The sequence below is a fragment of the Eschrichtius robustus genome, chromosome 8 (genome assembly GCF_028021215.1).
Source record: "Eschrichtius robustus isolate mEscRob2 chromosome 8, mEscRob2.pri, whole genome shotgun sequence".
In the NCBI taxonomy this organism is placed as follows: Eukaryota; Metazoa; Chordata; class Mammalia; order Artiodactyla; family Eschrichtiidae; genus Eschrichtius; species Eschrichtius robustus.
Genome location: NC_090831.1, coordinates 55371694 through 55387175, shown reverse-complemented (window position 1 = coordinate 55387175; position 15482 = coordinate 55371694). Strand labels below are relative to the sequence as shown.

At 40.2% G+C, this 15482-nt stretch overlaps 1 protein-coding gene across 1 annotated transcript in view; it reads left to right on the top strand.

Moving 5' to 3' along the window:
• DNAH11 (dynein axonemal heavy chain 11) overlaps positions 1-15482 on the top strand; it is a 324223-nt gene that overhangs the window by 71176 nt on the left and 237565 nt on the right. Inside the window, exons 21-24 of the mRNA XM_068550514.1 lie at positions 8879-9037; positions 9954-10037; positions 11912-12070; positions 14972-15094. Of these exons, the coding sequence (XP_068406615.1) occupies positions 8879-9037; positions 9954-10037; positions 11912-12070; positions 14972-15094 (525 nt within the window). The remainder of the gene's footprint in view (positions 1-8878; positions 9038-9953; positions 10038-11911; positions 12071-14971; positions 15095-15482) is intronic.

Here is a 15482-nt window from a genome sequence, read left to right as displayed (position 1 = left end):
TCTTAGAAGAGATTTTTAACCCATTAAAGGATAACGAAACTCTGTATAAACCATTTATACCAGGGGGCATAAAAATCCTAGTAGCATTAGTGCTAATGGTAAAATACAGGAAAATCCTACATAACCATCAGCAGTAGAATAAATTAATTGTAGTTTATTCATACTAGGTAGTACTATAAAGTAGTAGAAATGAATGAACTTCATACATACTCTTCATGAATATGTAGACGTACCTCAAAAATAAATATTGAAATGTCTTAATATATAGTATAAAACTATTCATATAAATTTTAAGACATAAATTTTAACGGTTTAACATTTAGCAGTACAAACATGTAGTGAAAATACTATAAAATCAGTAGTAGTAAATAAAAATTTAGTGATTATATTTGTAGTGGGAAGGAGAGGGATAAAATTAAGAAGGTCATTAAAAGTTATTAGTAACATAGTATTTCCTAAGCTGGATGGTGTGTATGCTCACAGCCACGCCCTTTTATGTGTATGGAATTTTTCTAATAACATTAGTAAAACTAAGAGAATTGCAGTTAATGTTTATAAAAGTATTACATGTGAAATGAAACATATAACCTGTATCGTGAAAGAATGTTAGAGTGCTAATATCCTAATTTACATAGTAGGAAATTAAGAGAGTTGAAAGTGGATAAATGATTAACCGTGGGTATTTAAAGTTAAAAAGAAACTCAAAAAAACTAAAATAATGGAAATTTGGGGTATTGAGAGGACGTTGGGAGAAAATGTAAAGTGGAAAAACAAAGTTAAATCCTTTGTTTGCAAAGCCAGTTAGGTTTGTAATGTCTAAACTTGATAAATCAAGAAGCAGCAACTTGTGCACAGAGCTGAGAGTTTGAGAAACAGCCCCCAGAAGAACTGGAGAGAGTGCCTGTGTTTCAAGCTTTTCCTGCATTGCAAGCTCTTCCGTACTCCTTGCACTTGACCATATTAATACACGACTATGTTAATAAAAACTAAAACTAAGAGTTGGTTTATCAAGAAAGAAAAAGATGAGTCAGCTTATATTTGGTGTAAAACATAAACTGTTGTACATCGATGGGATGGTTAGGGGAGGGAGCCTTGGTAAATATAATCATATGGTGAAATTTCTCATACTGTACTATGTTCTGTGTATTGATAATCTCTAGGGTAGTTTTTAAAGCTGAAAGTTCTTTTTTTTAAAGAAGTGATTTATTCTTTTTTTTTTTTTAAACATCTTTATTGGAGTATAATTGCTTTACAATGGTGTGTTAGTTTCTGCTTTATAACAAAGTGAATCAGTTATACATATACATATGTTCCCATATCTCTTCCCTCTTGCATCTCCCTCCCTCCCACCCTCCCTATCCCACCCCTCTAGGTGGTCACAAAGCACCGAGCTGATCTCCCTGTGCTGTGCGGCTGCTTCCCACTAGCTATCTATTTTACATTTGGTAGTGTATATATGTCCATGACACTCTCTCACCCTGTCCCATCTCACCCCTCCCCCTCCCCATATCCTCAAGTCCATTCTCTAGTAGGTCTGTGTCTTTATTCCCGTCTTGCCACTAGGTTCTTCATGACCTTTTTTTTTTTTTTCTCCTTAGATTCCATATATATGTGTTAGCATACTGTATTTGTTTTTCTCTTTCCGACTTACTTCACTCTGTATGACAGACTCTAACTCCATCCACCTCATTACAAATACCTCCATTTCATTTCTTTTTATGGCTGAGTAATATTCCATTGTATATATGTGCCACATCTTCTTTATCCATTCATCCGATGATGGACACTTAGGTTGCTTCCATGTCCTGGCTATTGTAAATAGAGCTGCAATGAACATTTTGGTACATGACTCTTTTTGAATTATGGTTTTCTCAGGGTATACGCCCAGTAGTAGGATTGCTGGGTCATATGGTAGTTCTATTTTTAGTTTTTTAAGGAACCTGCATACTGTTCTCCATAGTGGCTGTATCAATTTACATTCCCACCAACAGTGCAAGAGTGTTCCCTTTTCTCCACACCCTCTCCAGCATTTATTGTTTGTAGATTTTTTGATGATGGCCATTCTGACCGGTGTGAGATGATACCTCATTGTAGTTTTGATTTGCATTTCTCTAATGATTAATGATGTTGAGCATTCTTTCATGTGTCTGTTGGCCATCTGTATATCTTCTTTGGAGAAATGTCTATTTAGGTCTTCTGCCCATTTTTGGATTGGGTTGTTCGTTTTTTTGTTATTGAGCTGCATGAGCTGCTTGTAAATCTTGGAGATTAATCCTTTGTCAGTTGCTTCATTTGCAAATATTTTCTCCCATTCTGAGGGTTGTCTTTTGGTCTTGTTTATGGTTTCCTTTGCTGTGCAAAAGCTTTTAAGTTTCATTAGGTCCCATTTGTTTGTTTGTGTTTTTATTTCCATTTCTCTAGGGGCTGGGTCAAAAAGGATCTTGCTGTCATTTATGTCATAGAGTGTTCTGCCTATGTTTTCCTCTAAGAGTTTGATAGTGTCTGGCTTTACACTTAGGTCTTTAATCCATTTTGAGTTTATTTTTGTGTGTGGTGTCAGGGAGTGTTCTAATTTCATACTTTTCTTGTACCTATCCAATTTTCCCAGCACCACTTATTGAAGAGACTGTCTTTTCTCCATTGTATATGCTTGCCTCCTTTATCGAAGATAAGGTGACCATATGTGCGTGGGTTTATCTCTGGGCTTTCTATCCTGTTCCATTGATCTATGTTTCTGTTTTTGTGCCAGTACCAAACTGTCTTGATTACTGTAGCTTTGTAATATAGTCTGAAGTCAGGGAGCCTGATTCCTCCAGCTCCATTTTTCGTTCTCCAGATTGCTTTGGCTATTCAGGGTCTTTTGTGTCTCCATACAAATTGTGAAATTTTTCGTTCTAGTTCTGTGAAAAATGCCAGTGGTAGTTTGATAGGGATTGCATTGAATCTGTAGATTGCTTTGGGTAGTAGAGTCATTTTCACAATGTTGATTCTTCCAATCCAAGAACATGGTATATCTCTCCATGTATTTGTATCCTCTTTAATTTCTGTCATCAGTGTCCTATAATTTTCTGCATACAGGTCTTTTGTCTCCTTAGGTAGGTTTATTCCTAGATATTTTATTCTTTTTGTTGCAATGGTAAACGGGAGTGTTTTCTTAATTTCACTTTCAGATTTTTCGTCATTAGTATATAGGAATGCAAGAGATTTCTGTGCATTAATTTTGTATCCTGCTACTTTACCAAATTTATTGATTAGCTCTAGTAGTTTTCTGGTAGCATCTTTAGGATTCTCTATGTATAGTATCATGTCATCTGCAAACAGTGACAGCTTTACTTCTTGTTTTCCGATTTGGATTCCTTTTATTTCTTTGTCTTCTCTGATTGCTGTGGCTAACACTTCCAAAACTATGTTGAATAATAGTAGTGAGAGTGGAAAACCTTGTCTTGTTCCTGATCTTAGTGGAAATGGTTCCAGTTTTTCACCATTGAGGACGATGTTGGCTGTGGGTTTGTCATATATGGCCTTTATTATGTTGAGGAAAGTTCCCTCTATGCCTACTTTCTGCAGGGCTTTTATCATACATGGTTGTTGAATTTTGTCGAAAGCTTTCTCTGCATCTATTGAGATGATCATATGGTTTTTCTCCTTCAATTTGTTAATATGATGTATCACATTGATTGATTTGCGTATATTGAAGAATCCTTGCATTCCTGGAATAAACCCCACTTGATCATGGTGTATAATCCTTTTAATGTGCTGTTGCATTCTGTTTGCTAGTATTTTGTTGAGGATTTTTGCATCTATGTTCATCAGTGATATTGGCCTGTAGTTTTCTTTCTTTGTGACATCTTTGTCTGGTTTTGGTATCAGGGTGATGATGGCCTCGTAGAATGAGTTGGGGAGTGTTCCTCCCTCTGCAATATTTTGGAAGAATTTGAGAAGGATAGGTGTTAGCTCTTCTCTAAATGTTTGATAGAATTCGCCTGTGAAGCCATCTGGTCCTGGGCTTTTGTTTGTTGGAAGGTTTTTAATCACAGTTTCAATTTCAGTGCTTGTGATTGGTCTGTTCATATTTTCTATTTCTTCCTGGTTCAGTCTCGGCAGTTTGTGCATTTCTAAGAATCTGTCCATTTCTTCCAGGTTGTCCATTTTATTGGCATAGAGTTGCTTGTAGTAATCTCTCATGATCCTTTGTATTTCTGCAGTGTCAGTGGTTACTTCTCCTTTTTCATTTCTAATTCTATTGATTTGAGTCTTCTCCCTTTTTCTCTTGATGAGTCTGGCTAATGGTTTATCAATTTTGTTTATCTTCTTGAAGAACCAGCTTTTAGTTTCATTGATTTTTGCTATTGTTTCCTTCATTTCTTTTTCATTTATTTCTGATCTCATCTTTATGATTTCTTTCCTTCTGCTAACTTTGGGGTTTTTTTGTTCTTCTTTCTCTAATTGCTTTAGGTGCAAGGTTAGGTTGTTTATTCGAGATGTTTCCTGTTTCTTGAGGTAGGCTTGTGTTGCTATAAACTTCCCTCTTAGAACTGCTTTTGATGCATCCCATAGGTTTTGGGTCGTCGTGTCTCCATTGTCATTTGTTTCTAGGTATTTTTTGATTTCCCCTTTGATTTCTTCAGTGATCACTTCGTTATTAAGTAGTGTATTGTGTAGCCTCCATGTGTTTGTATTTTTTACAGATCTTTTCCTGTAATTGATATCTAGTCTCATAGCGTTGTGGTCGGAAAAGATACTTGATACGATTTCAATTTTCTTAAATTTACCAAGGCTTGATTTGTGACCCAAGATATGATCTATCCTGGAGAATGTTCCATGAGCACTTGAGAAAAATGTGTATTCTGTTGTTTTTGGGTGGAATGTCCTATAAATATCAATTAAGTCCATCTTGTTTAATGTATGATTTGAAGCTTGTGTTTCCTTATTTATTTTCATTTTGGATGATCTGTCCATTGGTGAAAGTGGGGTGTTAAAGTCCCCTACTATGATTGTGTTGCTGTCGATTTCCCCTTTTATGGCTGTTAACATTTGCCTTTTGTATTGAGGTGCTCCTATGTTGGGTGCATAAATATTTACAATTGTTATACCTTCCTCTTGGATCGATCCCTTGATCATTATAGAGTGTCCTTCTTTGTCTCTTGTAATAGTCTTTATTTTAAAGTCTATTTTGTCTGATATGAGAATTGCTACTCCAGCTTTCTTTTGATTTCCATTTGCATGGAATATCTTTTTCCATCCCCTCGCTTTCAGTCTGTATGTGTCTCTAGGTCTGAAGTGGGTCTCTTGTAGACAGCATATAGATGGGTCTTGTTTTTGTATCCATTCAGCCAGTCTGTGTCCTTTGGTGGGAGCATTTAATCCATTTACATTTAAGGTAATTATCGATATGTATGTTCCTATTCCCATTTTCTTAAATATTTTGGGTTTGTTATTGTAGGTGTTTTCCTTCTCTTGTGTTTCTTGCCTAGAGAAGTTCCCTTAGCATTTGTTGTAAAGCTGGTTTGGTGGTGCTGAACTCTCTCAGCTTTTGCTTGTCTCTGAAGGTTTTAATTTCTCCATCAAATCTGAATGAGATCCTTGCTGGGTAGAGTAACCTTGGTTGTAGGTTTTTCTCCTTCATCACTTTAAGTATATCCTGCCACTCCGTTCTGGCTTGCAGAGTTTCTGCTGAAAGATCAGATGTTAACCTTATGGGGATTCCCTTGTGTGTTATTTGTTGTTTTTCCCTTGCTGCTTTTAATATGTTTTCTTTATATTTAATTTTTGATAGTTTGATTAATATGTGTCTTGGCGTGTTTCTCCTTGGATTTATCCTGTATGGGACTCTCTGTGCTTCCAGGACTTGATTAACTATTTCCTTTCCCATATTAGGGAAGTTTTCAACTATAATCTCTTCAAATATTTTCTCAGTCCCTTTCTTTTTCTCTTCTTCTTCTGGGACCCCTATAATTCGAATGTTGGTGCGTTTAATGTTGTCCCAGAGGTCTCTGAGACTGTCCTCAGTTCTTTTCATTCTTTTTTCTTTATTCTGCTCTGCAGTAGTTATTTCCACCATTTTATCTTCCAGGTCATTTATCCGTTCTTCTGCCTCAGTTATTCTGCTATTGATCCCATCTAGAGTATTTTTAATTTCATTTATTGTGTTTTTCATCGTTGCTTGGTTCCTCTTTAGTTCTTCTACGTCCTTGTTAAGTGTTTCTTGCATTTTGCCTATTCTATTTCCAAGATTTTGGATCATCTTTACTATCATTATTCTGAATTCTTTTTCAGGTAGACTGCCTATTTCCTCTTCATTTGTTAGGTCTGGTGTGTTTTGACCCTGCTCCTTCACCTGCTGTGTGTTTTTTGTGTTCTTATTTTGCTTATCTTACTGTGTTTGGGGTCTCCTTTTCACAGGCTGCAGGTTCGTAGTTCCCATTGTTTTTGGTAACTGTCCCCAGTGGCTAAGGTTGGTTCAGTGGGTTATGTAGGCTTCCTGGTGGAGGGGACTACTGCCTGTGTTCTGGTGAATGAGGTTGGATCTTGTCTTTCTGGTGGGCACGTCCACGTCTGGTGGTTTGTTTTTGGGTGTGTGTGGCCTTATTATGATTTTAAGCAGCCTGTCTGCTAATGGATGGGGCTGTGTTCCTGTTTTGCTAGTTGTTTAGCATAGGGTGTCCAGCACTGTAGCTCGCTGGTCGTTGAATGAAGCTGGGTCTTGATGTTGAGATGGAGATCTCTGAGAGATTTTCGCCGTTTGGTATTACGTTGAGCTGGGAGGTCTTTTGTGGACCAGTGTTCTGAAGTTGGCTCTCCCACCTCAGAGGCACCGCCCTGATGCCTGGCTGGAGCACCAGGAGCCTTTCATCCACACGGCTCAGAATAAAAGGGAGAAAAAAATAGAAAGAAAGAAAGAGGATAAAATAAATAAAATAAAACTATTATAATAAAAAATAAGAAAAAAAAAAGAATAAGTTTATTAAGAAAAAATTTTTTTTAATTTTTAAATATAGAATTTATAAATATTTTGTAATAAAAAATAAGAAAAAATTAAGAAAAATTTTATTAAGAAAATTTTTTTTAATTTTTAAAAATAAAAAATATGAAAAAACTTATTAAAAAAATTTTTTTTGATTTCTAAAAATAGAAAATAAGGGAAAAATTAGTAAGAAAACATTTATTAGGAAAAAAAATTTTTTTAAGTAAAAAAAGAAAAGAAAAAAACGGACGGACCTAACCCTAGGACTAATGGTGAAAGCAAAGCTATACAGAAAAAAATCTCCCCTAGAAGCATACACATATACACTCACAAAAAAAGGAAAAGGGGAAAAATTAATATATCCTGCTCCCAAAGTCCACCTCCTGAATTTGGGATGATTCGTTGTCTATTCAGGTATTCAACAGATGCAGGCACATCAAGTTGTTTGTGGAGCTTTAATCCGCTGCTTCTGAGGCTGCTGGGAGAGATTTCCCTTTCTCTTCTTTGTTTGAACAGCTCCCAGGGTTCAACTTTGGATTTGGACCCGCCTCTGCGTGTAGGTCGCCTGAGGGCGTCCGTTCCCCGCCCAGACAGAATGGGGTTAAAGGAGCAGCTGCTTGGGGGGCTCTGGCTCACTCAGGACGGTGGGAAGGAGGGGTACGGAGTGCCGGGTGAGCCTGCGGCGGCAGCGGCCGGCATGACGTTGCACCAGCCTGAGGCGCCGTGCGTTCTGCCAGGGAAGTTGTCCCCGGATCACGGGAGCCTGGCCGTGGCGGGCTGCACCGGCTCCTGGGAGGGGCGGTGTGGAGAGTGACCTGTGCTCGCACACAGGCTTCTTGGTGGTGGCAGCAGCAGCCTTAACGTCTCCTGCCCGTCCCTGGGGTCTGTGCTGATAGCCGCGGCTCGCGCCCATCTTTGGAGCTCGTTTAGGCGGCGCTCTGAATCCCCTCTCCTTGCGCGCCGCGAAACTAAGAGGCAAGAAAAAGTCTCTTGCCTCTTCGCGGCAGCTGCAGACTTTTTCCCGGACTCCCTCCCGGCTAGCACTGAAGCCGGAGCCTCAGCTCCCAGCCCCGCCCGCCCTGGCGGGTGAGCAGACAAGCCTCTCGGGCTGGTGAGTGCTGCTCGGCGCCGATCCTCCGTGTGGGAATCTCTTCGCTTTGCCCTCCGCACCCCTGTTGCTGTGCTGTCCTCCGCGGCTCTGAAGCTTCCCCCCTCTGCCACCCGCAGTCTCCACCCGCGAAGGGGCTTCCTAGTGTGTGGAAACCTTTCCTGCTTCACAGCTCCCTCCCACTGGTGCAGGTCCCGTCCCTATTCTTTTGTCTCTGTTATTTCTTTTTTCTTTTGCCCTACCCAAGTACGTGGGGATTTTCTTGCCTTTTGGGAGGTCTGACGTCTTCTGCCAGCGTTCAGTGGGTGTTCTGTAGGAGCAATTCCACGTGTAGATGTATTTCTACTGTATCTGTGGGAAGGAAGGTGATCTCCGCGTCTTACTCTTCCGCCATCTTTAATCCAGCCTCCGATTTATTCTTAAGTGGAAGTTTCTAGCACCTTGTCTTTTGCTCCCCAGCAAAGTCGTCCCCAGCTGTATGATGAACATCAAGAGGAAAATTTGTATTCATAACAATCTGATACCAGAGCAGATTTTGCTGAAATAATGTATAGGGAGGGTATTGATAACATTACTGTATTTACTGATCGTCTACTCTAACTTTTTTGAGTAGTTGTGAGTTTGCTCATCTAAAGCCCCCATTTTACCAATAATTATACTTCAGATTTCTTTCTATTTTTTTTTTTTAAAATCAAAGTTGTAAATGTTGACATAACCAGAGCTACACAACGCTGTGGCTGTTCTTCTCTGGCAGTTCATTGGTTATTAAGTGTGTTTGTGTGCATGTGTATGTGTTTTCTCCTTAGGCAAATCAAGAGCTTGAGGCATTAGAAGAAGAAATGTTGCAGATGCAAGAATCTACTCATCTTTTTGAAGTGGCTCTTCCAGAGTACAAACAAATGAAGCAGTGTCGCAGAGAGATAACATTGCTCAAGGGGCTCTGGGATGTCATTATTTATGTTAAGGTAAGACACTGCTTTTTGAAAGCATGCTTTTTTTCTTTTAGTATTTCTTTTGTATAAGTATGCGATTTTTGGTGTCTCTATCATTCTATTTGGGTTTTATAGTGTCTTAAAATATGTGGGTATTAGACTTTTTCCCCAGAATTAGAGTTCAGATATCTCTGAATTATCAGTGCTTTTTGTTTGCCGTCCTGAATGAAACTTGGTATTATGAGTTGACTGCTTCAAATCCTTCTTGAGAGTTATGTAGGATATAAACAAAAATTACTATGTACCACACACATCTGGTCACTTGTGCATACAAACTGATGTGTACACCATGGTTATACTTCCGTACGTGTGCATATATAAACAGGCCTAACTAAAAATAAAGTTACTTTGTCTGTGTTCATTAAGTTGCAAACTTAAGTGTGAAAATAAGTTCTAGGAACTAGGCGTATTGCAATATGTGTTATACATTATTTTCTTTGAAGTTAGTTGAAAGCCAGTAAAGAAATATATTAACAAGGCATAGAATATGGTCAAGAAGCTCATGAGAGTTTTGTCTATAACGGATGAAGGTTTTCTTATGAAAGCTTATCTTATATGTAGAATTATAAAAATATGGTATTTAATGGTAACATTATTTATCAATTCATTCAGAGTATTCAGGATTAAATGATAATGACGGTATGTGTATGGAATTTGTCATTGCTTCTAGAAATTAACATATCAGAATGTTTTAGCCTTAGGTTTGACATGTTCTGACAACTTTTTTGTTTTTGTGGTGGGGAAGTTTTGACAGGTGCAGTTAATACTTAAATCATTGACTTTCCCCTGGATGGTGGAGTCACTGTGTATCATCAGTTTAGATATTTTGCTGCAGAGGCTTGCTTTCACCAAATGTTGTTGACACTTTTATCTGCTTGTGCGTTTTCAGAGAAGCATTGATAATTGGACTAAAACCCAGTGGAGACAGATTAATGTGGAACAGATGGATGTGGAACTCAGAAGGTTTGCCAAGGCAAGTTCCATAACTGTCTGCGACGACGATTTATCTTCCTCAGCACCACCTTCTTCCACCTTCCCTAACCTAGTGTCTGCTGTGCTGGACCGCATGTCCTTATTTACTTCAAACAGGATGATTTGAGACAGGATTTTTTTTTTTTTTTTTTTCACTCTCAGCCAGTTGCACTTGTAATCAAGCCTACCTTTCTGTGAATGAGTGGACAAAAGCATATTAGGGCTAATGAATTGATGAGCAGTGGCTATCATCAGGCGCTGCCTATGGCTGTCTAGAATGGAGGGGGGGAGGTGAAGAGCAGGGCTGAGGGGTTAGGCTTACGAAAGCTGTCGAATTCTTTCCCTAGCAGCTGTAAGCGTACTGTATCTTCAGAGGTACCTTTCGGTTGTGGACTTTGGGGCAACTAGTTGGGGTACCTTGTGGATGTGTATGGAATACTGTGATCTTTGTTCTTATTACTGCCCACTCCAATATCGCAAGGGGGCTCAATGTAACAGAACTGAGCTTTTTTTTTTTTTTTGTAAACTTTGGGATTTTATTTATTTATTTACTTTTTTATGGCTGTGTTGGGTCTTCGTTGCTGTGCGAGGGCTTTCTCTAGTTGCAGCAAGTGGGGGCCACTCTTCATCGTGGTGCGCGGGCTTCTCACTATCGTGGCCTCTCTTGTTGCGGAGCACAGGCTCCAGACGCACAGGCTCAGTAATTGTGGCTCACGGGCCTAGTTGCTCCGCGGCATGTGGGATCTTCCCAGACCAGGGCTCGAACCTGTGTCCCCTGGACTGGCAGGCAGATTCTCAATGACTGCGCCTCCAGGGAAGCCCCAGAACTTAGCTTTTTTGAATTTCGTGCTTTGATAGCTAGTCCCCACGGCCCTGTGCCCTCTGAAGAGAGCAGAGCCTCTTTGGATAAAGCCAAATGCATGTTTGGATAAAGCCAAATGCATGTTTGGATAAAGCCAAACGCGTAGCCATGAAAGGCAGTTCAGAAGTAGCCGGGCCTTTTGCTTTCTTCTTGCCCCGGAACATCCTTACCCCGACTCAGTCCTGTGCTCCACTCCAACCAACTCTTCCCATTTTTTTCTGCCCTTTTTATCCTGCTCCCAAGAACCCTAACTAGAACAGCCCATTATTCTTTTGCATGCCCTGGGGTCACTGTGCCTCTTTTCTGTGCTCACTCCCTGCCCGTCTCCTTGCCTAGCGGACTGTCTCACTTCAGAGTGACAGTTTGACCTCCACTCTCAGTTGAAGATATTTTGCCTTTTTCTTTTTTTTTTTTAAAGAAGTAGCACTGTCCTTTTGTGCTGTGCTGGGATTGTTGTTTTATTAGGGGTTTTCTCATTCACAATTGTTGATGTTGTTCTGTGAGCCAAGAAGACAGCCAAGTCAAGGGCCCTATTTGACACGTCTTAAAATCATGACTATTTAGTTCCAAGGAACAAATGCTCAAAGGTAACCAGCATTTCAGGGCTACCATTTAAACAAGCCAGGTCTTCCGAGGAAGGTGTTAGTAATCCAGGTAACAATCTCAGTTTCCTGCTTATTTATGTTTCTAGAGGAAGCACTCTTCATTGCACATGTCCTGTAAACTCTATTAATTCTCTACACTTAATGACCCTTGGGTTTCCTCATGGGACATCAAGTTAGAACCTGTGAATAAGAAACCAGTGTATCCAAGTGGCTTGTACACAGTGGACTCGTAATATATGAGTGAGTGGATTCTTTTCTGTTTCTCTAGTTTTAGTCTTTAACCTGGGGGACTTAAATGTTTTTACTTTCTTCCTATCCAGGGAAATGTAAATTTATTCTTTCAAAGGAGGAAAATGATAAAACATATTATTATTTCGGGGGACCTAGTTTTTTGTCACTTTTCTTTAGGAAATCTGGTCTCTCGATAAGGAAGTCCACGTGTGGGACGCTTACTCAGGCCTGGAAGGCACAGTGAAGGACACGATGACCTCCCTGAGGGCCGTTGCGGAGTTACAGAGCCCTGCCCTCAGAGACAGGCATTGGCACCAGCTGATGAAGGCCACTGGGGTCAGTTTCCTGAGTCTCACTAATTGAATATTTTTGTGACTGAATTCCTTGGTTTACATCATTCAACTGGGATGAAGTGGGATTTGGGAAAAGGTTTCTGGTCAGATGCAAGATGTCAAGCTCTTTGAGATGTGACTAAGGACTAGAGCTGCAGATATTCTAGTTTTAGCCCCTGCTATGGACTAAATGTGTCCCCCCCCCCCAACGCCCCCAATTCATATGTTGAAGCCTGAGTTCCTAATGTGATGGTGTTTGGAGACGGGACCTTTGGGAGATAGTTTGGTCATGAGGGTAGAATTCTCATGTATGGGGTCAGTGCCCTTGTAAGGGGGTGAAGACCCCAGAGCTTTCTATTCTCTACCATGTGAAAATAAAACAAGAAGACAGACATCTGTTAACCAAGAACAGAGCCTTCACCGACAACCCAACCAGGCTGGCACCCTGATCTTGCACTTCCAGCCTCTAGAACTGTGAGAAATAAATGTTTGTTGTTTAAGCCTCCCAGTCTATGGTGTTCTGTCAGAGCAGACAGAAGTGACTAAGATACCCCCCGCCCCCACCAACCTTTTATCTCTTACTGGCTATATGACCTGAAATAAGACACTTAACCATTCTGTTTTGAGTTTTTTATTAATAAAGTGAGAGAGATGCTATCTACCCTCATAATCAGAGGGATCTTGTAAGGATCAAGTAAGATAATGTGAAGGCATTTTATAGAGCATGACATGGCTGCAAAGAATCTTATATTTTGTGCAGAGGATCAGAGAGTATTAGAAGTGAATTTAGGGGGAGAGAGAATTCAGAAATAGTGATTTTTTCCCCCCCCACAATTCATTTAATAATGGCATCCTTTTTTGATGGTCTTTTGATGGTTTTTTTTTAAACTTTTTTTTAGAGATGCATTTTTTTTTTTTTGATGTAGACCATTTTTAAAGTCTTTATTGAATTTGTTACAGTATTGCTTTTGTTTTATGTTTTGATTTTTTGGCCGCAAGGCACGTGGGATCTTAGCTCCCCGACCAGGCATCGAACCTGCACCCCTGTATTGGAAGGTGAAGTCTTAACCATTGGACCACCAGAGAAGTCCCAGATGGTTTTTTATTTTATTGCAAAATACAGAATTATTTCTCAAATGGTGTCTGTACCATTTGAGGTTATATTTTCTTGCCTTTCTACATCTGTTTAGGAGCAAATATACCAAACTTACACTTTATTTTTCGGGGAAGGTGACCTTCATGAATTTAAAATGCATAAAATGCAGCCTGATGTGCGTGTTTTCTGCTAGGCACACATCGTGAGAAGGGCTCTCATGATTTGAAGACAGAGTTTGCACGGTGGGGAAACTGAGGAAAGGGGCAGGCTGGTGAAGTGGGGATGGCCTAAGCTTTATTGGTCCAACTCTAACACCTAGTATCTCTTGGATCTTGGGCCAGTTACTTGCTCTCTGTACCTCAGTTGCCCCTTCTATGAAATACAAGTAATGCTATAATGCTGCCATACAGACTTGATGAGATGAGATTATATATAGACCCTAGCACATAGCAAATCTTCAATAAATGGTCCCTGAAGTTTTTATTATAATACTTTCCATAGAGTCTTTCAGGCATTGCATATTTGGGCTTTATAGTTGATTAATTTATTCTTTCAGAAAAATCTTTATTTAGTCTCCCAACATGGAAGGTATACTGTGTGTCCCACTCCCCGCCCCCTTCTCACATTTGCCCCACTGAGCTTTCTTCTCGCCACGGTGTCTTGTCTGTGTCATGCCCTTCTGCAAGCTAGAAAAAGGTACTTCTCTGGCAATTTAGAAAAAGGCATCTTCCTCCAGGCTGATCTGGGGCATCAGAGCAGTGACTAGATCCAACCTCCAGTTGTCACCTGGGCAGGGGGTCCATATTCACTGCACAAACTATGCAGCTAATCAGGGGGGCCTCGTTATGCATCCCTGCTCATTCCTTCTCTAAGACAGACCTGACTCCCATCAGCTCTGGAGTGAGGTCAAAAGTGATGCAGAGATAGGGTGACCAACTCATCTGCTTTGCTCAGGACTTCCCAGGTTTTAGCCCAGGAAATACCCCAGTCCTGGGCAAACAGGGATGTCTAGTCATCCTCTGCAGAGCCGTGCATGGTGATAAGCAACGTTACAGATTGAGGAGAGCCAGAGAGGACTGCACCTTCCGAGAAACAGGGACTGGATATGCTTAGCAGGAGCAGGAAAGGAAATGGCTTCCTTGCAACTGTGTGGTGGGATCAGCTGTTCATTTGTGAGGGATATGGGTGAGTTTGGGCTCTTAGGAAGAGCTGAGAGCTTCTTAACAAATATTATGGGGGTGGGGAAAGTGGGGAGTCAATAAGATGATGAGGAAATGTGAGTGACTTTTTCACATGGTAAATATGAATAATGATAGTATGAGTAAGAATAATTATTTTTTGCCAAGGAACTAAGATTAAGTCAATGATGTAACTAGGTTAAAGCACGGAAGCAACTGGGAATTATGTTCAGTGAATAGAGTACCTAAGGAAGAGAAAACAAATGAGCTACTACCTGATTCCTGGGATTTCAGCCAAATTATAATAAATGAACAATGTGATTCTCTTTAAAAATGGGTTTTGTGGGCAAAGGAGGTAAGAAATGAGCTGACAAGGGAGGGTTATGAAACAAAAGAAAGTACTGTAGTACGAACGTGGCCTAAACCTCAGCCCTCGCTTCGATGGGTGACGGCTCAGTAACTGTGGGTTAAAAAGCAATGTCTTTGGTTGTCTGCACATTTCAGAACTTGAAATGTACTCAGCAGCTGACTTGAGTATATTTAGCTATGATTCATTCCTCTGGCCATTAGGTAGAAGGAACCATTAATATATGTGGAATATAAATTCTGCCTTTTTTTTGTTCCTAATCAGGTCAAGTTTTCTATAAACGAAGCCACAAGTTTGGCAGATTTGTTAGCCTTGCGGTTACACCAAGTGGAAGAGGATGTCCGAAGCATCGTGGACAAAGCAGTGAAAGAGCTGGGGACTGAGAAGGTGTTGTCCTCGGGCTGTTTCTTTTTACCCTGAGCTAATTCTGTGCACTGGCACGTAAGCAGACTCATGGAGAAGTCCTCCTGCCATAGTTGTGTGGAGACCTGTTTCCCTGGGCAGGAAACAGCTTCCTTCTAGGCCACAGTAAATGTGTAAAACGAGAGAGTTGACCCAGTTGATGATGACGATTATAGCAGAAAACACTTATATATCATTTACTTGGTAGCAAGCACTGCTCTCAGTGCTTTATATTAATTCATTTAATCCTCTGAGGATTATCCCTATTGTACAGATGAGGAAACTGAGGTATAGAGAAGTAATTAACCTACCCAGGTTCAACAGGGGACCTGGGATTCACATTCTGGCACTCAGAGCACTACCCAGAAAGTAA